Source organism: Hylobates moloch, unplaced genomic scaffold (assembly GCF_009828535.3).
Source record: "Hylobates moloch isolate HMO894 unplaced genomic scaffold, HMol_V3 SCAFFOLD_3, whole genome shotgun sequence".
In the NCBI taxonomy this organism is placed as follows: Eukaryota; Metazoa; Chordata; class Mammalia; order Primates; family Hylobatidae; genus Hylobates; species Hylobates moloch.
In genome coordinates, this window is record NW_026652278.1 from 130,843,604 (window position 1) to 130,869,037 (window position 25,434).

The window sequence follows — 25,434 nt, forward strand, 5'->3', positions numbered from 1 at the left end:
CTCACCCCTGGCATGTGATTTTGAATTTGCAGGAAGCAGGTATGTCACCTTGACTAGGCCGCCTTCTCCTCCACATGCCTTCTTCCAAGACCTCCTGAGGTGTCTGTAGCTGTGGCAATCCAAATTGCTATTGGTTGATAATGCAGACACAGCATTTTCCGCTACTTTCTGCTCTCATCCAATCAAAATTGCCCCCTTCCCTCCCTCCCTCCCTCTTTCTTTCTTTCCTTCTTTCTTTTTCTTTCTTTCTTTCTCTTTCTTTCTTCCTTCCTTTCTTTCTTTCTCTTTCTTTCTTCTTTCTTTTTCTTTCCTTCCTTCCTTCCTTTCTTCCTTCCTTCCTTTTTTCTTTCTCTTCTTTTTTACCACCAAATTGGCTCCTCTGATTGCTTTTTCCTGGAAGTCATCCACCCATCATGCAAATCCTGTGTTAACACTTGTTATTCCCATTATGCACTCATGTTTAGCCTTGCATTTCCTTTGATGAAGAGGAATAAATAGGAGATGGAGATTCATAGGGAAAGTTCATTCTATTTTATAAATATTAAACAAGCATCCCTTATGTTTCAGGCACTGTGTAAGGGACTAAGGACGTAGCAATAAACAAGACAGGCAAAGCTGTTCCCCAGTGATGCTTATATTACAGTGTTAGAAGACAGACGAATAACGAATACACAAAATAACTATGGATTAGGGATAACAATGAAACAATCTGGGTGGTAAGACAGCGGGTAAGTCAAGGAGGCCTTCTGAGACATGAGGGTTGAGGAGGGCAACTCTGATGAGGGCAGTGTGAGTCAAGGGCTGAAGGGTGACAGAGAGAAGCTATGCAAAGAGCTAGAGGCAAACAGGCAGAGGAATCAGCAGGTATAAAGGCCTGGAGCCAGGAAAACACTTGGCAAGTTTGAGGAACAGAAGGTCTGGCTGGAGTACAGTGGGTGGGGGAGAACGGACTGAATGATACTGGAGAGGGAGCAGGAGCCAGTCCATTGTAAATAGCTTGGCTTTTATTCTAGCTGCAATGGAAAGCCATTGAAGTGTTTCAGCAGGGTGATGGCAAGATGTGCTTTACTATTTTTTTTTGAGACAGGGTCTCACTCTGTTGCCTAAGGCTGGAATGCAGTGGCACAATCACAGCTCACTGCAGCCTTGCCTTTCTGTGCTTAAGTGATCCTCTCACCTCAGCATCCCGAGTAGCTGGGACTACCGGCATGCGCCACCAGGCCTGGCTACTTTTTGTATTTTTTGTAGAGACGGGGTTTTGCTATGTTGCCCAGGCTGGTCTCGAACTCCTGGGCTCAAATGATCCACCCATCTTGGTCTCCCAGAGTGCTGAAATTACAGGTGTGAGCCACTGCGGCTGGCTGCTTTACTGTTTTACATTACTTTGGTTGCTTTGTGAAAAGTGACTTGGAGGGTAAGCAATGAAGGCAGCATGCCAATGGACTCTATTTCTTTTACATAACTTTTCTGGAGGCTCACTCAGTGACTGCCTGCCTCTGTTGCCTGACCTCTCGTTGGCCAAAACTGAATCTGGTGGCCAGCCTTAGCTGCAAGAGATCCTTGGAATGTAACTATTTTAGGCACAGGAAGACAAGGGGAATATGGCTTGTGAATGTCTTTTGGGTAGGCAATCCACAGTATCTGCCACTAGGGTCATCTGCACTGTATCTGAAACAAGGCTGTGAAATAGACGAGGCAATTCTTATTTGATTAATTTATAAAGGGGGAAGATGGTTAATGAGCACAAAGATCATAGGTAATAGAGCAAGGGCTTGAGTCCAGATCTTTTCATCTCAAATTGAATGTACTCTCTCACTACCTTTCATTACTCTAGGCCCTGCAATGCCTGCAATGAACTGATCCTGATCACACATGCCCTGCTGTGTCTACTGGTGAACCATTCTTTCAACTCTGTCTTCAATATCCAGCATACCTGAGCAATTATTATGACTAAACAGGCACTGGGAGGATGCTAGGTTATTGAACCTAACTTTAGAATAGACAGGAGCCTTCTAAAATATGGGAGGAAAAAATAAATCAATAAACAGTGTCTTTTGTTACACTAGGAAATATTGTTCCACCAAGCACAATGATAAAGTGTGGAGCATGTACCCCAGGGGATATGAAAGACATTCCACTGGAGTATGGGAAAAGTATTAGAATTCTGTGTTTTTAAGGCCAGAGATGATATCAACATAGACACAGAAGTTCAGTATTATTAATGTCTCATACATAAATTGATACTGGATGTTGGACAGGCACATGCCTTATGCCTATGGAATTCAGGAATTCTGATTCTACAGCATGGAGTGGTTAGCAGCATCCTCGAGGTTCACTCACTTTCATGGATTATGATGATATGAGTTTATAAAGAGCTTGGTTAAGTGGATTTACTATAATATTATCTTAAATAGGAAACTATAATTCTTTTTAATGAGCTGGGGAATGCACATGAAATTCTACTTAGAAAAACAATGTTTAATCGTGAGAGATATATATGTAAACATTATATATAATGGCACTATAGCCAGAATATGACATTATAGATTACAAGCAGTAAGTATTTAAAGTGGACATATTTTTCCAGATTAATGCACAATCTCTTTTGTTCATTCTTTTGTACGTTTTTCCTTTAACCAGTTTGGATGGAAATCTCTCCAAGTAATATCATTTCTACTGTGAAAATTAAATGAATTAACTAATGAAAAGTACCCAGTTCAGTGCTTGCTGCAGAGTAAGTCATTCAATAAATTACAGCTATTGTTTCTCCAGAAATTCAAGGAAGGCAACCACAAGCTGATGGGGTGTTTATTCATCTGGCTGTCTTCTTTTAGAGGTTACATCAGAACACATTCGTTACCTTGGAAAATTTTCCTCGGCAATCAGAGAATTGCTTAGTGAGTAGGAAATCAGAACCAGGGGCAGTGTTAGTCCACTTCCACACTGCCTTAAAGATACTACCGGAGACTGAGTAATTTATAAAGGAAAGAGGCTTAATTGACTCACAGTTCTGCATGGCTGGGGAGGCCTCAGGAGACTTACAATCATGGCAAAAGGCAAAGAGGAAGCAGGCACCTTCTTCGCAAGGCGGCAGGAGAAAGAGAGCAGGGGAAACTGCCACTTTTAAACTATCAGGTCTCATGAGAACTCCCTCACTATCATGAGAACAGCATGGGGGAAAACACCCCTATGATCCAGTTACCTCCCATCAGATCCCTCCCACCACATATGGGGATTACAATTCAAGATGAGATTTGGGTGGGGACACAGATCCAAACCATATCAGGGAGTTTTCAGTTATATAAATGTAATGTTTAATGATCTCTGATATATCCACTTTATAATAGGGATTAGTTGCCAGTGGGGCCAGAAAATTCAAGAAGGGTGATTGCTGGGGCAGAGTTAGGTAGTGTTTGCCTCTGTGACACTGTTTTTTGGTACGTTTATACCTAATAACCTGGGTTTAAAACTTTTTTGTAATTTTTTATTGTGGAGATTTCAAAAACATATAAAAACACACATATAAGATCATGAACTCGTACTCATCACCCAGCTGAAATCCTTATCAACATGTGGCCAGTCTGGTTTTATCTACACCCACACTTCACTTCCCTTATCGCCCATATTAGCCTGAAGAAAATTCCTAATATCCTGATTGTTTTAAAAGATATTTTATCTAATCAAGTCCTGCTGGTTTGAGGGTCTTTTTCCCCGCTCTGGTGACTCTATTTATTGATTTCTCCCGCGGGACTTATTAGGTATCTCTTTTCAGATCTTAAAATGGCTCCCAGAGTGCGATTTTGAGTTCTTCAGGGAAGCGTATGTTCTGACAATTGCCATTATCATTAGGCAGAGCACACTCCATTCGCTTTTATCTTTTCTTAATTACTCAGGAACATCATTATGAGCACCAGCCCTTGGGCTGCACTGTAAAGAGGAATGCCAGCTTTTCTGTGTTCTACCCAGGGCGCTTGATCCAGATGTGGGATCTTTGGGAGTGGAGCCCCAAATCTGCATCTTTTACACATTCCCAGGTGATTCTTCTGGCCACTGAAATTGGAGAAGCAACAGGCTGAGAACGTTTTCAGAGATTATTAAGGCACATAGATCTCAAGCCATGGTGTTGAAAAGCCAGAAAGGAGACTTTTAGAAACTCAGCTGCATTTTTCTAAATCTTCTCCATCCTCTGTCTTTTGCTGGCTCTGACTTTTCACTGGGTCAGAGGCTCTAAGGCTGGAACCTGATGTTCCACAGGGACTGTGTTATGGTTGTTCTTCTACAGAGTAAAGCGCATGAACTGAAATAGCTATTGACTGCTCAGAAGTCACTCAGTCTCAGGTTTCTGGCTGTGTTCCACGTAGCTGTAGGTTCTGTAAATCTTACCTAGATAAGTTGTGTTCCTGTACACACACACACACACACACACACACAGAGTCCGAGTGCTATACTAATTCTGATATGTAAAGAAATTTCAGAGGCCAAGCACAGTGGCTTACGCCTGTAATGCCCAGCCAGTACTAACGATCTTATAACCCATGTTTTACAGATAACTGTGCTCTAGGCAGAGAGAGATTTTAAAGAGCTGTGTGACACAGAAATGTTTCTGTTTGTTTTAAAAGATAAACCAGTTTTGTTCAACTTTGTTTATTGTAGGTGCCAGAAGTGCTATTAGCCCTCTTGAAATTTGGGCTCATTTAAAAATAAAGTACGGGTGCGGTGGCTGTAATCCCAGCACTTTGGGAGGCCGAGTGGGCGAATCACCCGAGGTTGGGAGTTCCAGACCAGCCTGACTAACATAGTGAAACCCTGTGTCTACTAAAAATACAAAAATTAGACGGGCATGGTGGCAGGCGCCTGTAATCCCAGCTACTCGGGAGGCTGAGGTAGGAGAATCCCTTAAAGACGGGAGGCGGAGGTTGCAGTGAGCCGAGATTGCGCCATTACTAAACTCCAGCATGGGCAACAAGAGCGAAACTCCATCTCAAAAAATAAAATAAAATAAAATAAAAAATAAAAAATAAAAAAAATTTAAAAGACCTGGAAGTGGTGTCTTAATTTAGCTAATCAAAGCTCAATCTGGTGATAGGAAAGAACATCAACCGAGTTTTCATGGTTTTTTTTTTTTTATTAGATGAAGTCTCTCTCTTGTCCCCCAGGCTGGAGTGCAGTGGCGCAATCTTGGCTCACTGCAACCTGCAACCTCCGCCTCCCAGGTTCAAGCGATTCTCCTGCCTCAGCCTCCCGAGTAGCTGGGATTAGAGGCGGCGCCTGCCACCACGCCCGGGTAATTTTTGTATTTTTAGTAAAGACGGGTTTTCACCATGTTGGCCAGGCTGGTCTTGAACTCCTGAGCTCAGGTGACCCATCCGCCTCAGCCTCCCAAAGTGCTGGGATTTTTAAAATGTGTTAAATCATCCTTGCCCTAGAGATGTTTGTTTTACAGCATGTCAGAAACAGTATGAGAATAAATCCTCACCACAAGAGGGAGCTGGACCATGAAGGAATTAATGGGTTGTTTTGGAAATAGAAATAAAAACTGGGAAAGTGCGGGAGATTTATGGTAAGACCATCAGTATCATCAGTGGTGACCGTTATTTGCACTAAGTGATTACTTCATTCTTTCAGTTGCTCAGTTCAAAAACTGCGGAGTTCATCCCTGATTCCTTACTTCCTATTATATTAAAGCATGTCTTTTAATGCTGACGCTTTGACATCTAGGGCCTTGCGGGCTCTGGAGGGACTGCCCCTCCCAGGGCTAGCTGATTCCTAGAGATAGCAAAGGCCTGGCACCTTTCACATGCAATCCAACCAAATCAGCCTCTGTGCCTGCAACCACTTCCTTCCTAGGCCTTTTCCACTCCAAGCCACCATCACCCCAGGGTCAGGTACCAGACAACTAAAGACAGCCGGTACACCCCAGAATCTACTGAAGTTATTCAAGCTAGCCAATCCCAGGCCTGCTGACTGCCTCTGCATTTCTTCCCGCACATACCACAATACAGGCTCTTGCCCACATTTTCTCTTCACTCCATCTACCTCCTACTTGATCTTGGTGCTTCCCCATGTGGCCCCTGTAACGTGGTGTGCCCCCTCCTCTTGGGAACTGTGAATAACAAACTATTGTTGGGGTTCAGAAAACAATATCTGAAAATGAAGGCCTCAGAGGCAGCTTCAGGAGCAAAGATTTTTCTCTGACTTTCTCCTGCCCTTCTGTCTCTGAGTCCCATCCTTCCCAGAGGCTGCCTATAGACCCCAAGGCAGATCCTGGCAACCAGAACCATTTTTCCCCAAAGCCAGCCATAAAACCTAAAAATATCACTCTAACTTTCCCTCTGCCTTTCTGTGTAAAATCTGACCATAAAGAAATTATCTCATGCCTGTAATCCCAGCATTTTGGGAGGCCAAGGTGGGTGGATCTCTTGAGGCCCAGGAGTTGGAGACCAGCACGGCCAACATGGTGAAATCCTGTCTCTACTACAAATACAAAAATTAGGCATAAGAATTGTTTAAACCCAGGAGGCAGAGGTTGCAGTGAGCCGAGATTGCACCACTGCACCTCCGCCTGAGCAACAAAGTAAGACTCTGTCTCAAAAAGAAAAAGAAATTTTCTGACCTACCTTATTTGACTGTAGTCAGAAGACCCCCATTCCAGAAAGGGCCCTAAAGCTGCCTTTGCAAAATTATAGTCAGGGAAATCTGACATAACTGACTATCTTGCTCCTACCAGGCTAACTTGCTTTTCCTCATTCTTGTATGGAGGCCATAATAGTCCTTTCCTTGAACTGGTCCCCTCCTTGTTCAAAAATGGAAATCGAATTTGTAAAGACTAACAAGAGGACACGAGGTTAGAATTATGGTAGTGGCTTGAACTGTGCTAAAGAATAGGCTGAGTTAAACAATGACCTGCCATTGCCGAACTTGTTTTTCTGTAAGTTGCTTACTGCCCCAGAGTCACAAGATTTATAACTTCCCCAACTACTCCTGTAGATAACATTACTACTGCGAAACCTGAAGGATCAGTCTTTGAGATATTTTTCAGATTTAGCATTTCAGCAGACCCAGAGATGCCACCTGGTCCCAAGACCCCCCCTCCCAGGAACTGATTCAGCTGCATGAAGACAGTTTAGACACCCCTGTGATTTTATCCACAGCCAATCAATACTTTCAGTTTCCCAGCCCCCTTCCCACCAAAGTACCCTTAAAAATCCCAGCCTCTAAATTCTCGGGAAGGCAGATTTGAGAAATTTCTCCTGTCCTCCTGCTTGGCTGGCCCTGTGATCATTAAATTCTTTCTTCGCTGCAACATCTGCTGTTCTCGGGGCACTGTTGTTTTTTTTTTCAGGGCAGTGGGCAAGAAGAACCCATTGGGTTCTGACAACCCTGCCCTGTGCCCAGAAGAAAGGAATTCATGCTCAGAGAGGCCAAGAAGAATCTAGACAGAGAGGTTTTGCTAGGTTTCCCCACTCAGCCTGTTAGCATTAGATCATGCCCTTTTTGTCCAAACATATTTCATACTTCATTGAACCTAAGCATAAAAATGGCCAATTTCCCCTATATCTTTGGATCATCATTCTAAAGGCTCTTGTGTATACACATTAAATAAATATATGTGCTTTTTCTCCAATTAATTTGCCTTTTGATTTTGAGTTGATTTTTCAGCAAATTTTTGAGAGTGGCATTTGTCTTCTGATCTGTTGGCCTCACCATTCCTGAATAATCAGTGAAATGCCTAATGCCATATCTCAGCACATTCTACTGTTTCTTCCTATGATGCACCCCAATTCAGCCACTTCTCCTCACCATGGCCCCTCTGTCCTGCCCACCATCATCATGAACCCCCTGCTTCCACCTTGGTCCCTACTCCCACTCCAGCCTATTCTCAGTACAACAGCCTGAGTGATCCTTTTACACGTGGGAGGAAGATCTTGCCATTCTTCTGTTGAGATCCCTCCAATGAAAGGGCCAACAGCAATTACAATTTCAAAAGCATTTTCAGAACCTGTAGTAAACTAAGTTTAAGAAAGCTGGTGGTTTTTGTTTGTTCGTTTTGCTTTTTTTGAGATGGAGTCTTGCTCTGTCGTCCAGGCTGGAGTGCCGTGGTGCCATCTCGGCTCACTGCAACCTCCACCTCCTGGGTTCAAGCGATTCTCCTGCCTCAGCCTCCTGAGTAGATGGGATCACAGGCATGCGCCACCACGCCCGGGTAATTTTTGTATTTTCAGTAGAGACGGGGTTTCGCCATGTTGGCAAGGTTGGGTCTCAAACTCCTGACCTCAGGTGATCTGCCCGCCTCGGCCTCCCAAAGTGCTGGGATTACAGGCGTGAGCCACCGTGCCTGGCTGCACCACTGCACCTCACACTCTGAGTTTAAAACAAAGTCCTTAAAATGGTTTTCGGGGCCCCTGTAGAATTTGATTCTCTTCTCTCCCCACTGGCCGGTCCCCTGGCCTCCTGAGCTTCCCTGAGCATTCCCACCTCAGGTCGTGGCTCTCTGCGGCCCCCCTCAGCCTGAAATGTTTCCCCTGGGATCCCCATAATTTGTTCTCTCCCTCAGGAAATGAGGTCTTCCCTGACCTTCCCCCACTAAAAAATAGCACCCCTCTTGGACCTGCACACCTCCTCACCCTCTTTATTCCCCTCTCTTTGTCCCATACCACTTACCCAGGCACATACAGTCATTTACTTGCTTCTTATCAGTTTCCCTCACTAAAATGCAAGCTCCACAAAGGCAAGGATTTTGTTTTTATTCACGGCTGATTTGCTAATGGCCCAGAAGAGGGACTGCTACGCGGTAAAACTTAAGAAATTCTTGCTGAACTTGGATAAAGCTGGAGGCCATTATTCTAAGTGAAGTAACCAAGGAATGAAAAACCAAAACCCATTATGTTTTCACTTATAAGTGGGAGCTAAGCTGTGAGTACACAGAGGCATTCAGAGTGACAAAATGGACTTCAGAGACTCAGAACGGGGAGGGTGGGAGGGAGCTAGGGATAAAAATCTACATATTAGGTACAATGTACATTACTCAGGTGATAGGTGCACTAAAATTTCAGAATTCACCACTGGATAATTCCTCCATGTAACAAAAAACCACTTGTACCTCAAAAGCTATTGAAATTTTTTTTAAAAAGGTACACAAAAAAACCCTAAATAAATAAATAAATAAATAAAAGTACTCTAGCTCAGTGATTCCCACATGTGCTTTGTGCACATCCAGGAAGATATGCCTAGTGATCCCCGCAAAGCCTGTCATCTCAGGGAGAGGCCAGCTAGATGCTTCACTCATTAAACAATCGAGAACACACAATAATGGTCTGGCAGTGTCCATCCACGTGTGGCAGGGCAGCGGAGACAGGGCAGGTCCCGAAGAGTCAGGCCAGGCTTCCTGGGGCAGGGGTTCTTCACGGGGGACTGTTTGGAAGGAGGCAGGCTGTGGCTATGCCTGGAAAGGTGGCATCCCAGAGCAGGCGGAGCAAAGTTAGTGAGCTCAATCCATGGGTCAAAACTCAATCTTTTTTCCCCCCAGTTATCATTATAGTTTAATTTTACAAATAGAAAAAACTGAGGCACAAAGAAGTTATGTCATACAGCTAGAAATTGCAAGGCTGGGATTTCAACCTAAGACGATTACCTAATTCTCCTAATCATTACAATCTCTCATTCATGCATTCACTCTGCAAGTATTTACTGAGTGCTTACTGTGTATCAAATGTTAAGGATATGTTAGTGAATAAAACAAACTAAAATCCCTGTCTATTATAGAGGGAGGAGAAAGATAATAAACAATCAACATAATATAACTAAGTTCTACGGTATGCTAGAAGGTAATGAGAAGCATGGTGAAAAATAAAGGAGGGCAAAGTGGCCTCGGAATGCTGGGGGAGGAGAATGTTGCCGTTTAAGTGGGGTGGTCAATGAAGTCCTCATGCAGCAAAGACTTGAAGGGCACAAGGGCAGAGCCTGTGGCTCTCTGGGAGAAAGACATGCCCAAGAGCGGGGCAAGCCTGGCTCTCCTGGACTGTAAGGGGGTGGGCGTGGTTGGAGTGCAGAAAGGAAGAGGGAGAGAGGATATGCAAACAGTCTTCTGAACCCCACAGCAAATCCTTATTTGCCAGAGAGTAGTCGAAAGCCCAACTTCACACGGACAGTGGCAAAGCCAGGTGAAACCAGTCTGACTCCAGATCCCAAGTCCTTTCCACCACACAACCCTCCCTCTGCCACAGCAGAGAGGCAGGAAGAGAGAAGCAGAGGTGGGAAGAGGGAAATCGCATCACGGAGGATGCTTCACGTGGTGGAGGCAAAGAATGAGAAATAAGATGGGATGGAGAATCTATGCTGGAAACCCAGGCAGAGGAGGTGGAAGTTCGGGATCAGCATAGAAATTGGCTGAGAATAAAATTATAAGAAGCTGGTCTTGCCGGGGGCGGTGGCTCACGCCTGTAATCCTAACATTTTGGGAGACCGAGGCGGGCGGATTGCCTGAGCTCAGGAGTTCGAGACCAGCCTGGGCAACGTGGTGAAACCCTGTCTCTACCAAAATACGAAAAATTAGCCGGGCGTGGTGGCATGCTCCTGTAATCCCAGGTGCTTGGGAGTCTGAGGCAGGAGAATTGCTTGAACCTGGAAGGTGGAGGTTGCAGTGAGCTGAGATCGTGCCACTGCACTCCAATCTGGGCGACAGAGTGAGATTCCGTCTCAGAAAAAAAAAAAAAAAAGAAGAAGAAGAAGCTGGTCTGTGTGTTGCATGGATTGGATCAAAGAGGGACCCAGTCAGAGAGATCAGGTGATTGGCTTAAGTTGATGATGATCAAGGGAAAGGAAGACACAGGATATTAAAGGTTGGCCTTAACCCATGGAGAGCAAGAGGAGAGAAGGGCAGGAGAGAGAGCTCCCACAAGTATGGTTAGGAGAGCAGCCAGGAGCCCAGCTGCCCAGCTTCAGACTCTGCCTCTATGGCTTTCTAGTTCTGCGACCATGTACCTTAACCTCTCTATGCCTCAGTTTTTCTTTCTGTAAAATGGTGTGGTAACACTACCTATATCATATGATTGTTGAAAAGATTAAATGAATAATCTAAAACACTTAAAACTGCCCGATAAACTCTAGATAAATATATCTTTGTAAACACTCCTCCACAGCCCCTGCTGATAAATTCTCTAAATTGATTTGAATTATTTTTAAAAATCCGTGTATTTAATTTATTTGAAGAGACTAACCTCCCTTCTTCTCTGAGGAAAATAAGTAAACAAAACTCATGATGCAGATGAGGCAGACACTGTGAGTGGTCAACCCAACTATCATTTCCCTTTCCTACTTGCTGGGAGAGACCCAAACTGGTTCAGGCCACAGCCATATGCTTCACTCAGATAATCATAGTGCCCCTGTAGCCATTGCCAGTGATTGGCTTAGGTTTCCTCAGTGATAGAGGCCATAGAAGAGACTTTTCTTTTCATCTATTGGATGGGGCCAAATTGGCTGTGATGGCTGGAACCCGGGCAGCCATATTGTGGCTGTGAGGTGAGCTAGCCCCTGAAGGCAAAGCAGACAAGCTGAGAATGGCAGAGCAGAAAGATGGGAAGAACTTGGTGGAGCTGCTGAATTAACCGTAGGGCCACTCAGCACTTCTTGTTATGTGAGATAGTAAACCCTCTTTATTACTTAGGCCATATTGAGTTGGGCTTTGATGTTTCTTGAAGCTGGAAGCATTCTGATACTTACAGAAGTAAAAATTTGGTAGCAATCTAGATGGATCCATTAATCTTTTTCTATGTACATTATAAGAAGTGAAGCCCTAAATTCAAAACCCTGGCTTTTGGTTTTTGTAAATAAAACTTAAGGAAAAACACATTTACCAAGCATACCACTATGTTGTGGGGGAATTACCATTATCTATCTATCTATCATCTATCTATCTATTTATCTATCTATCTAATCTATCTATCTATCTATCATCTATCATCTATCTATCTAATCTATCTATCATCTATCTATCTATCTATCATCTATCATCTATCTATCTCTGCAAGATAACAGTCATTTTCTGAAATACTTTTGGAGCAGAAACCCCTTTTCTGTTTTTTCTTTTTTTTTCAGCTTCAAGAGGAGGAACAGAATTTCTTCTTCTTCCTCTTATTTTTCAACTAGAGCCTTCTTATTGAACAATCCCAAATCAGTGAGATGCTGAGTTGAAACTAAATGAAACTACAGCATAAAGTCCTTCAATAGCTGTTACCTAGTTCTAGAGATGACTGCTGAAATAATTTCACATTTAATATAAACTGGTAGTCTGAATGATTCCGAACATTTAAACCCAAAGGCAGATATTGGTAAACATCCTATTAGTATAGATGGGATGGTTACTGATTTGGTCTAACATAATTTTGTCTTTTCATATTACCTCATTCTACAACACTCGGGCCCAAATCAATCATCTTAACCCATGAAAGCTGTCCAATCTTTAACTTTCAAGGTTAGCTTCTTAAGCTTACCTCAGTTTGTATTAAATTTCTAATCCTGTATTCCCCTTTCCCACAAGGAGGAAGAATATTAATATTGTGATTTGACCCATGTGTGTTAGAGGGTGAAGCCCTGCCTGAAAGATCTAGCATGTGGACATGTCTGTGTAGGTGGAAAAGCTGATCCAACATCAGTCTGGACCCAGTCATCTCACTCGTTTCTGTTTCCTTCTTTCCACGGATAAAATCAAGGATTGGGCAACTGAGGGAGGTAAAATAAAGCAGGAGATCTCACAGCCTGCTTCAGTTTGAGGCCTAACTGTGCCTCATGTAGCCCTGCCAAACTTCCTAGAATTCACTTCTTTGGGGTCCTGGGCAGAAGGCCCAGCTAATAATGAGGTACTATGTTGACTCCCTTTGTCACTGGCTTTTGTGCTTTAGAAATGATGACTGGCTGGGCACGGTGACTCATGCCTGTAACCCCAGCACTTTGGGAGGCCAAGGCAGGCAGATCACTTGAGGTCAGGAGTTCAAGACCAGCCTGGCCAACATGGTGAAACCCCGTCTTCACTAAAAATACAAAAATGAGCGGAGTGTGGTGGTAAGCGCCTGTAATCCCAGCTACTTGGGAGGCTGAGGCAGGAGAATCGCTTGAATCCCGGAGGTGGAGGTTGCAGTGAGCCAAGATTGCACTACTACACTCCAGCCTGGGTGACAGAGTGAGACTTCATCTCAGATTAAAAAAAAAAAAAAAAAAAGGAAATGTTGACTGTGATTAGGGCAGGAATAAGGGATTGCTAGGGTTCTCAACTCAGACTCATCCTCAGACTGCCAAAATCTACCACAACGTCTAACAAAATTTCTATATTTTCTTTAAATAGTGAATTGAAGTTTCCTGTCTTTCAGCTATTTGCCCTGATCATCTCATTTGCATTCCATACCCTTACCATGTATATATTCAATCCAACACTTTCTGTTGGTGTGGCTAATCCTTCTGGATTTATGGGTGTATGTGGAATCATATCAAATCCTCAGCTCTTACTAGAATGCTCTGAAAATGATGAATGGCTAATAATATTTTAAAACAACTTAAAATGTAAAGTTCACTTAGTAATTTAAATATACAGGTAGACACATTATAAGAAAACCATTACTGCTTTTCTAACCTAGATGACCAAAGGAAGACAACGACAGATGATTGTATATTTTGTTTAATACTTGCATTGTTTCTATAGCGCAATTATAGCAATCTTTAAATTTACTTTCATTACAAATATTTGTCAAGTTTTGTTTCAGAAACATTTTTCCTACTCTCTTGCATCATGCACCCAGACACACTACAAAAAACTCATTCATAACACAGTAAGGGCAAACATTATTCATGTAAACATCTTTCATTAATTTCCCATAATTTAAAAAAATCATAGAATTATAGATATTGAATAAGGCTCATAGATTTAGTTCAAATTCCACAAGAGACCAAAGATGCTCGTTAACTGTGATGGGGTTAACTTTTGGTTGCAATAAATGCTGAAAGCATACCCCTGGCTTCTACTTCTTAAACATACCTCACAACCTAATAAATGTATTTCAGGATAAAGAGAGAACATAGAAAACCCAGGAGGAAACTTTTGAAGAAGGGAGCTCAGAATCATGGACATAATTTTCCTATGTGATAAGCAGGCATTACATAGTCCCTGCAGTTTCCCAGTACATGAATCAAGGTTAATTATCGTAACTCAAAATGTAACCAAGTAGATATGTTGATACATTGGCATGTGTGTTCGTATTGCTACTATACACAGTGAAAATTTATCTTAATATATATCATTTCATTATATCCAGGACCAAAGTGGAAAAAAAAAAACCCACTCAAGTTGAATATCATCATAAAGGAGTTTTTGTTTGTTTGTTTTTTCAATAACATAAGAGTCAGGAGAGTCAGGAGGTATGTCCTAGGGATGTGATTGGTCTTGATATTTAACAACTTTGAACAACTGTGTGTAAAGTCACAGACAGAGGAAGCAAGGATTTTTGTTACTGGAGGACGTCTCTCTCTCTGGTTGGAAGTTTGGTGCTTGGGTGCATAGTCTTCCAGAGCTGAGACAGGAAATGTACTGTGCTGAGAAATGGGCCCCTTGCCAGATGCTCCCTTCTCCTTCCTCTCTGTGAGGCGGAAGTCCGAAGGTAGAGATTGCTGGCAAAACTGTGAAGTCCCACCCTGGGGTCTGAACCCCAACTCCACTGAGGGCAGCCTCCCTGACGTGTGTGACTAGGCAGTAAGGGTGGCGGTTGATGGTGGCCGGGAAACCGAGTTTCGAGGTTCACATGGCCAAGTCTGGCTTCTGATTCTGCTGCCCTGCAAAGAAATTGTGCTCCAGATAACTGCACCGGTGTCTCTAATGCCTCTGATTCACTCTCAGGCCCCTCAAAGGCCTGCAGTGATATCACTAAAAGGTGAACACACCTCCATTAGCACCTAACTTCCACCAGGAAGCGGCTGAGGCACTGGGGAAGCCTACGAGCTCTCTCCACATCAGGTGCAACAACGCCGAGGAAGTTGCTGAGAGTCAGAGTTATTGTAGGCTTTTGATTTTTAAAAATCAAAATTGATCTGCATTACATCTCAATAGACTCAGATAATTCTCACCAAAATTTTTGTAATGTGTTTAAGTAGCACTGGAATAATTCAACTTCATTTAAATATATTCATTCTATCATGAAAATATTTCATACAAACATCTATTTACATACAAACACATTAAAATTTGTGAAAAGGGTTCCCACCCCTGTGGTTGTATGGCTTGAAATAGTTTCATTGCTTTGAATATGTATGCACACATTTGGCAAAAGAAAACTATTACAATTTAGTATTTTTAAAATTAAAAAAAGTGACAACGAGTTTCCAAATTCCTGAAGGGAAAGATAAAAGAAAAACAATAATCATCTATCAAGGTACCCCAAGTAGATGTAAATTTGATATACTTTGTGAACCTTTGATCTGTGGCAAATAAACGTTACAACTGTCAGTCTTGCAACATAGTTTTGCTTGTTTTTCTAAAACAAAAAATATCTGGATTCTAAGTCACTACTCTTAGGACAGAAGCTTGAGGCAACTGTTTTAAAACAAAGCAAAACAGAAAATGATACCTCTACCTTCTTGGAAGATTTTAAATGCATGTTGCAGTGAGTGATTTAAATTTTTATATATTAAATGAAATTTACTAAAAGTGCCACATACTGTCTCCCGGAGAAGACAACCCTTTAATTCACTGTTCACAATTAATGCAATTTTAATAGTTATATTTAAATGTTAAAAATGGTTACATTTGGCCTCATTGGCCTTTCTGGGTGGGTCGTTGGTGATAAGGAAATAGTTTTTCGAGTGTGAAGAACCCCCATAGGGCAGATAGGTTTAACTACAGTCCTAGACAGGTTCAAAGAGCTCTTGGAAAACTAATTTCCTTCTTAGTGTCTCAGGTAGATCAAGGATGAAGCAAGTTAAAATAAGAATAGGTACTACAAGACTCAAGAACTCCTCACTGCTTTCTTTTTGATCTCATCATTCCTTTGTGTCGGAAATTCCATCTTTCCAGTTGTTTTTGTTAGTCCATTCAAATGTCCATTTGGGGACATGCTCCTACAGGTTAGTTCCTATTCCTAACTCTAACACAAGATAATATTTCATCACAGAAAAGATGCTAAGGGAAGATCTGGTCATGCAGGAGTTGGACTGAGACAGCTCTGAGTGAATCTCCTCGAGATTACAGTGTCACACACACACACATAGGCTCCCGCTGTTTTTCAGGAGAGCATAAAGTTATTTCTTTATTCCCCACCACATGGAATCTTCCACGTCTGCTGTGATTCTGATGCTGATGAAATGACCAGATGCAGCGGCTTCCTAACATATTTCCTTCCCCAGCAGATGTAAAGTAGAAAAATACATTCTGAGTATTCTTTTCCACTTGCGTTTAGGTTCAAACAGGAAACAAACCCTTCCACCCTCAGCTGTTAATTCCTTATAGAACCTCCACTCCCTTGACTTCTTTCCCTACCTACAGAACTCAGTGAATCTCAAGCCCCACTCCGATTCCAACCTGCGACGGAGCCTTACATTTGGGAGTATGTGTGTGTGTGAGGGGAGGGGTGGGGAAGACAGAGCCAGAGACATAAGCAAACGGAGAGGCACACACAGAGGAAAAGCCAGACGAGGAGGGTCCCAAAGACATGCACAGAGCCAGAGAGACTCAAGAAAGGACAGTGCAGAGGACTCGGAACAGGGAACGGGAGAGGGCAGCTGGGGCTGCTGTTACCCAGGACGCCCAGGCGTTCTCACATATGCAGAGAGAAGGGGAAAGAGAGCCGGCAGGAGAAAGAAGAGCTGGAAGACACAGAGAGTATGAAGACAGTTGGGAGGAAGACACAGTGAGGCTCAGCGTGGGTGCATTGCTTCCTCTGATTTGCGTGGAGGTCACAGACACTGCTGAGTTTTAAGCTCAGAGTGTTACCATTCAATATCTCATCTGAAGAACTGATTAGCAGACTAATCACTACTTACAACTCTTCAATTCCTTTTATCCAATTTTGAAAAAAATTCCATTTGAATGGGATAATTAGAGTAGCTCCCGCTTAGGACGTAAATTGTACCCCACTGCAGTCAGGACCAGAATGCTATCACTCTCAGGAATGATATCATTCGGAGCATAGCTGCATCGGGGGCATGACCAGCACTATCCTCTCCCTGACCGCATTCCCTGACCTGGCTGCACAACCCACCTGAGCGAGGTTAATGCAAGCCATCTTTCTCCTGAAGACAGTCACTCCCTTTGGGCACATTTAAATTAAAGCACCTATCAGAATGCAAGTCCAGAGGCCCTGGCCCATCTGTCACAGTGTATAGAACGGTCTCTTTCTACAGAGTAAGAGTGACCCTATCCTGGTGCCTTTAAATCTAAAAACTCTATTCAGTTCCTTTGGTGGGCAATCTTCCTGGAAGCACTGAAAACTTCCTCTCATGGGTGAACCATTGGCTTAAGCTTTCAAGCAGGGATCCAACTGGATCTCCCTGAAACCACTGCCACCCAGCTGCAAAGCATGCAACCAGGTGCTCTAGGAAGCCTGGCCTTGCAAAGAAGGGAAGGGCAACTCTGTCAATGTGCCCAGGGGCCACCTGAAATAAAGTCATGAGCAGCCTGGGATTAAGCACTTTAGTTGTAGTCTTCATAAAGCAATGTGCAACTGACAAGAAATAGCAAACTTCCTTCTGCCTATGTCCTCACTCTTCTTCCACTGAAGCCTTCCCTCATCAGCTGGAGCTCACTATCTGCTACAGCTTGGAAGGCCTTAGCTGTCCAGACCAAACTGACTCAGGTGACAGGAATCACAGCTGACAGCTGCAGATCAGCACAACAGCTGCTCTCCAGTCCTTCCAGCCGCTGCATCGAGGTGTCTAAAAGAGACATAGCTATGGCATGTGGTGAGGGTGCTTATAAAAAACAAAACTCTCAGAATTCATTCAGAGCAATCCCTGTGATGTTACAGATCTAATTAGCTAAGCTAAAAAAAAAGGGGTTTTCTCCTTATTTCTGCAGTTGTGATTACACATGGCTGGCAAAATGGCTGAATGCTATTGATAGTGTTGCTTTTAAACTATACAGGTGTTCAGTCTTAGTTTACAATGTTTTGAAGCAGGTAAATGCTTTGAAATTACAATGATGAAGAGTTTTAGCATCAAGGCTGGATTTGTACTTAGTAATCAGTATGTCTGCCTTAGTAGTACTGACTAAAAAAAATTTTTTTTTTGAATTCTGTTAGAATTCAAATTTGCTATTTGACTTTTGAATTCAATGCACTGTGCCACAAGCCTGACCGCGCTATGTTATGTACATTTAATGTGTACTCAAGGAGGAAAAAATTACTAGCACTATTGAAAATATTGCAAAATTGCCATAGTTACCGCTTAGAAATACTAGTTTTCTTCTCTTCTTTCTTAAAGTATATATTACAACTCTTCCATAACTTAATGCAAACAAAGTAAATTCATTTCTTCTCACATCTTAAAGCAAAGATATCTTTGTTTACATGCGAGAATAATATTCTATAATAATACCCTGGCCCTATGAGCCAGTACTTTATATTAGGACATAATAATAAAATGATGATATAGAAAGAACCAGAGAGACCTACACACTGCTATTGATGCAAAAATCCATTTGGAAGTTTTCTCTTGTAAAGGGTATCTAAGAAAGAGAATAGGGCTGAGGGGTGAAATGACTTTAGAAGTGGGCTTCTATTCACTAGGTAAAAAACAAAGCCATTCTATTGCAAGATACAGATCAAAGGTTAAAAGGCAAATTATACTATATTTAGAGAATAAAGATGTAGTAATTGTCAACCCTTAATACGGCACATATGCAAATGTGGTAACACAATTTGCACTGGCCATAGGAAAAAAGCACTATGGAAAAACCACTGACTAAAAACGACTGAAAAACCCCGTTTCCCTGTTTCAGTCTAATCATTTGGCATCTCTGAATGTGGTACAGATTTAGACTTGAACCACCAAAGAACATCACGCTGTCTTATGTCAAATGCTCGACAATACCTCTCAGTAGGACGTTGTTGCAAGGCTAGCTAATTTTAAATCTGGTATGAGTAATACAGTCAAACCTAGTTAGTATGCGAGAAAGTCGTTGCTAACGCATGGTGAGAGGATGTGACGTCACAGCATGAGCAGTCCCTGGTTGTCCCATTGTCAGATAAACGTAGTGCATAGATCCAAGTTTCTATTCCAGGTCTCTGAACCCCAAAGCCAGGCCTTTCACTTTTGCTGGGTGGCCTGGAAGGCCTTCAGCTCCACCTGGTACCACTCAGGGGCTTCAGGCCCACTCTTCCCGGGGGGGCTGTGGTCATAGCCATAGGCAACGGTGAGCTCTTCATCGGCCTCCACTGCTCTCAGGGTGCGGATGCATTTGATGGGCCCAAAACGGGGGTGGACAAACCTAAACATCAAGATGCACACAGTCATTCCCGGGCCAGACCAGGAGGTTGGAAGCAAAGGCTAGGGAGGGGCTGATACAGGAATCACCCCCAGGCGCTCTTCCCTGGGCACGCCTGGCATGTGCCCAAAGTATGGTCACCCAGCATCAGTTTCACCCAAGAGCTTATTAGACATGGAGCATCTCGGCCCCATCCCAAACCTGCTGGATTGGAATCTGCATTTTAGCAACACCCCCAGGTGATCCACTGGTGTATTAAAGTTTGAAAAGCACTGCTCTGTTTTTTAAAGCATATTTGGCACCTTGCATTTATAAACCAACAATCATGATCAACATCAAAAATCTGTCGTTAATGAGAAATCAGATCCAGTGCAGCCCGCCAGCATTTGAGCTTGTCTGGCTAGCAGCATCAGATTACCTGGCTGTATCTCAGGGAGAAGGCTTCACCAGAGTGCTTTTGGAGTTGTAAGAAAGAGCCCTGTGGATTTTCAAAGGCAAAAACTCTGTATTCCACCCTATATATAGAGAGGAAATATTATTTTCTAGCATGAAAGTAGATGAAGATTTCTTCCCAAGAGGGAAGTCTAGACCTCTCTGCCAACTTGCCTATTTAGTACTTCCCTGTGAAGCATCCTATGAAGGGAGCAGTATCTCCTTCCTACAACAAGTCCTCTTGGGACCAGAAATGAGGTTAACACTATGGCTATGTTCATTTGCCAAAGGCTCCCAATCCTGTTCATCTGCACAGCTCCCTGCAGAACAGGCAGATAAATAAGCAATAAATAGACTTAGCTCACCTAACAGCTGCTGAAATAGATATATGTAAGGCATGGCCAGGAAGAAATCAGCTTTATTTTTATATGCATCTGGTCAAATCAATCTCATTCATTTAAAGTCTTTTTTTTTTCCCTATTCTTTTTTTTTTTTTTTTTTTTGAGACAGAGTCTTGCTCTGTTGCCCAGGCTGGAGTGCAGTGGCATGATGTCGGCTCACTGCAACCTCCACCTTCCAGGTTCCAGCAATTCCCATGTCTCAGCCTCCCGAGCAGCTGGGATTACAGGTGTGCGCTACCACGGCCAGCTGATTTTTTGTATTTTTAGTACAGACAGGGTTTTGCTATGTTGGCCAGGATGGTCTTGAACTCCTGGCCTCAAATGATTGGCCCACCTTGGCCTCCTAAAGTGCTGGGATTACAGGTGTGAGCCACTGCACCCAGTTCATAGTCATATTTTGAACAAAGGGTTGGTGAGACAGCAAAGGAGAAGGTTCCAGGCCCTAAGTTAGATTGGTGCTTGGCAGCTGGACACGGTGGCTCACGTCTGTAATCCCAGCACTTCGGGAGGCTGAGGTGGGTGGATCACTCGAGGTCAGGAGTTGGAGACCAGCCTGGCCAACATGGGGAAACCCCGTCTCTACTAAAAATACAAAAATTAGCTGGGTGTGGTGGCCCACACCTGTAATCCCAGCTACTCAGGAGGCTTAGGCATGAGAATCACTTGGACCCAAGAGGTGGAGATTGCGGTGAGCTGAGATTGCTCCACTGCACTCCAGCCTGGATGACAGAATGAGACTTTGTCTCAAAAAAAAAAAAAAAAAAAGATTGGTGCTTGGGGCATGATAGTAAGTACTTGGCTGGTTCCTTCTATCAGTGGTGGAGGAATGGGCATGTCTGTAGCTTTGGGACTTCTTTTATGTGGAGTAAAAAGGAACAACCTTTACCTCACACCAAAGGGGCCTCTATGTCCACCCTTTTGAGTATCATATCATGTTTTGTGGAAAGGACACTTGGTGTCAGAAGACTTTGGTGTGAGTCCTGATTCAACACATTTTTACTGCGTCCTCTTGGAAAGTCCACCTCATATCTCTGAATCTCACTTTCCTCATCTGTAAAATCATGATAATACTAGTAATACTTATCCCATAGGGTCTTTGTCATGACAAAATGGGGTCACATATAGAAAGCACCTTATACAGTGCCTGGCATAAAGTAGGATTCAACTATTCAACTAATATTGGTTACTGCCTGCCTGTGAGCATGCATGTATGAACACACAAGTGAACAGAATTATCAGCCTGTACTCCACCACAAAGGAGATGCCTGGACTGTGGATTCAGGAATTCCTTATGAAAATCACAACTCTTTGCTTAAATTAAAATATTTCACTTGGTTGGGTGCAGTGGCCCATGCCTGTAATCCCACCACTTTGGGAGGCTGAGGCGGGTAGATCACCTGAGCTCGGGAGTTCGAGACTAGCCTGGGCAACATGGTAAAACCCCACCTCTACCAAAAATACGAAAAATTAGCCAGAGGTGGTGGTGCACACCTATTGGTACCAGCTACTTGGGAGGCTGAGGTGGGAGGATCGCTTGAGACTGGGAGGCAGAGGTTGCAGTGAGCCGACATTATGCCACTGCACTCCAGCTTGGATGACAGAGACCCCATCTCCGAAAAAAAAAATTAAAGTAAATTAACATATTTCACTAAAAAAAATGTTCCTGAAATACAGGTTGGTTAACCTCTGGTACACTGAAAAAAACAAAAAACAGACCCTGTGTTGAATTTCCAGGCCTAGAGCTTCTCTTATAATCCTCTTTCATTTTCATTTTCCTGTTCATTATCGTCATCATTTTCAGAGTGTGGATAACGGACAGACTGAAAAGAAAGAATTCAATTTCAGGTGTTGATTGTTGAAGATGACCCGAAGGCACAGTGGTTAAGAGCCTTAACTGCTCTGCCTTGGAGACCTGCTTTTCCTTTCTGTAATCTTGAAGGTGATAGTAGTGGCCTCACTGAGTTACTGGGAGGACTGAATGAGACAACGCATGAAGAGCATCTAGCACAGCACCAGCCCGGAGTGCGTGGTCTATAAACATGAGCTACATGATTAGCAGTCAAACCAAACCTCTGTGCCAAGTGTCTTAGCCTCTTGTCTACAGGTTGTCTAGGAAAGCAGCTCTTATCTATTTGTCCACTTGGCATTTCAAACAGCTTATGGAAGTGTTTTGTTTAGGTTAAAGTGTACATATCAGGGCCAGGCGTGGTGGCTCAACCCTGTAATCCCAGTTCTTCGGGAGGCTGAGGCAGGTGGATCACCTGAGGTCAGGAGTTTGAGACTACCCTTACCAACATGGCAAAAACTCGTCTCTACTAAAAATACAAAAATTAGCCAGGCGTGGTGGCACATGCCTGTAATCCCAGCTACTTGGGAGGCTGAGGCAGGATAACCACTGGAACCTGGGAGGCAGAGGTTACAGTGAGCTGAGATCACACCATTGCACCTCTAGCCTGGGCAACGAGAGCGAAACTCCATCTCAAAAAAAAAAAAAAAAAAAAAAAGAGTACATGTCAATACCAATGATTTTTGAAACAAATGAATACCATGAATTGGTACCTGAATTTCATATGTGGTTATTATTCAAGTAGTCTTCTCATTACCCCAAATAACTAAGATTTGGTCACCCTAGGCTTGCTTGCAAACAAACTAACAAACAACAATAAACAAAATGAAAACCTGCAGAGTACAGGGACTTGGTTTTGTACAAATGAAACCTCTTATCTCCTGTGCTTTCTTCCTTTTGGTGAGAAAAATCATGTCCTTGCAATGAAATCAACAACCTGGTTTGTTTTAAAGGAGTAGTCTTAAGTAGCATTTATGATTGTTTGTTACCACCCCTTTAAAGAGTTGTCGTTAAGCTGTGTGCAGCTTGAAATGACGCTTTGGCCTAATTCACCCTGGCCATGAAAGCCTTGGAGTTAATCATAGTGTCAGTTTCATTTCACATGACACATGTCCTTTGCCATTTCTACCCGTCCTTTAAACAGAAGTTGTAGCTTCAGTGCTTGTTACGGGCTGCCAAGGAGAGCAAGTCGTTGCCAGGAAAATTTTTAAGCCATTTCAAGGATGCAGGGATGGACATTCTTGAGGAACCTCCAAATCCTGGCAATTTTCCTACAGATTAAATACACATGATCTGATTCTGCTTATGCTAACAAGCAAAATGACTGAGGGACTGCAAGCTATAACTGAACAGTAAAGTTTGCAGGCAGCTCACTGGCTCCCAAGAAGAACTGGCATTCTCAGGCCAAGCTAAGGAGAGCAACGATGATGGCACAAAGAATCCCAATTATATCCTCTAGAGAATAGTCAGAGATGTTTGACTTTGGGAAGAACACGTTCAGGGGTCATATAAAAACTACTAAAGTGTTTGTAGGGCTACCATGTAAAAGAGTCTGACATGGGACACAGGAAAAAAAGGGAGACAATTAGGACCAAGGGCTGAATATTTCAGGGAAACTCATTTGGGCTCATTATAAAGAAACTTCTAGGCCGGGGCAGTGGCTCACACCTGTAATCCTAGCACTTTGGGGGGCAGAGGCGGGCGGATTCCCTGAGGTCAGGAGTTCAAGATCAGCCTGGCCAACATGGTGAAATCCCGTCTCTACAAAAATACAACAATTAGTCATGCATGCTGGCAGGTGCCTGTAATCCCAGCTATTCGGGAGGCTGACGTGGGAGAATTGCTTGAACCTGGGAGGCAGAGGTTGCAGTGAGCCGAGATCTCGCCATTGCACTCCAGCTTGGGAGACTGAGCGAGACTCTGTCTCAAAAAAAAAAAAAAAAAAAACAACGAAAAAGAACTTTCTAGTCATCGGAGCCCAGAAGCTAATTTTGTAATGTCTATTTCATTTGTCTATTTGTCTGGACCTTTGTGGATAATGTAAGCTCCACACCAATGGAGGTTTCCAAGAAGAGGTTCAATGAGCAGGCGGAAGAGAAGGCTCAAACTCTAAGAGGATTATTTGATTTTTTTTTTTTTAAAAACAGCTTTGTTAATATATAATTTATATACAGAGTGTAAATATATGTACTCCTTTATATATATTTACCTTTTGAAGTAGATAATTCAGTGGCCTTTCAACCACTGAATATCACAAATACACACAAAATTCAGCAACCATCTCCATCATCTAATTTTAGAACACCCGCCTTAGAACATTTTAATCAGCCCAAAATGAGACCGCAATGAGATCCCATACCTATTAGCACACACTCCTCATCCCCCTACCCCAGCCCTAGGGAACCACTAATCTACTTTCTATCTCTGTGGATTTCCTACATTTTGGATATTTCATATAAATGGAGTCATACATTCTTTCACTTAGCATAGTGTCTACAATTCTCATCCATGTTGTAGCATATGTCAGTACTTCATTCCTTTTTATTATCAAATAATAGGGACTCTGATTTTATAGGTCTTTTCCAACGCTGAGATGTCATGCCCTAGGCTTAGGACTTTATTTGCCTTCTTCCTTTCACATCATAAAAGGGCTCCCGGCTGGGCGCGGTGGCTCACGCTTGTAATCCCAACACTTTGGGAGGCCGAGGCGGGTGGATCACCTGAGGTCAGAAGTTCGACATCAGCCTGACTGACATGGTGAAAACCCATCCTACTAAAAATACAAAAAAATGAGCCGGGTGTGGTGGCACATGCCTGTAATCTCAGCTACTTGGGAGGCTGAGGCAGGAGAATCGCTTGAACCCGGGAGGCAGGGGTTGAGGTGAGCTGAGATCTCGCCATTGCACTCCAGCCTGGGCATCAAGAGGGAAAATTCATCTCAAAAAAAAAAAAAAAAAAAAAGGGCTCCTTCATCTTCTCCACTGTGCAGAGTAATTTAAATTTTTACTATTATTTCAAATAATGCTATCTTTAATTGTCCAGAACGAGAAAACTGAAGGACGAAAAAAGGAGCTATAAAACAGCAACCCCTCGGTATGGTATACTATTTCCATACCATTTCTCCTCTTCAAAGCACTTTCCATTTCTTAGACTGCCAAAGCCACAGAGTGAGGCTGTTTAGATTTTGAGTTTCAAGTCATAACCCTGAGGCCGATGGCAGAGGACCCATAGTCATTCGGATGAAGCAGCCTTTATCTGAGGCAGAATAACACCTTTTACTGCTCTCCTCCGTCCCAGGG

General features: G+C 43.0%; 1 protein-coding gene across 2 annotated transcripts in view; it reads right to left on the reverse strand.

Annotated features, from left to right (window-relative positions):
* SETD7 (SET domain containing 7, histone lysine methyltransferase) overlaps positions 1–25,434 on the reverse strand; it is a 65,520-nt gene continuing 40,086 nt past the window's right edge. Inside the window, exon 8 of one of the 2 annotated variants that reach the window (XM_032147487.2) lies at positions 1–4,050. In XM_032147487.2, the coding sequence (XP_032003378.1) occupies positions 3,882–4,050 (169 nt within the window). In that variant the 3' untranslated portion in view covers positions 1–3,881. Of the gene's footprint in view, positions 4,051–13,650; positions 19,460–25,434 lie in introns of those variants that run through there. The other variant, XM_032147482.2, reaches the window with a different exon arrangement.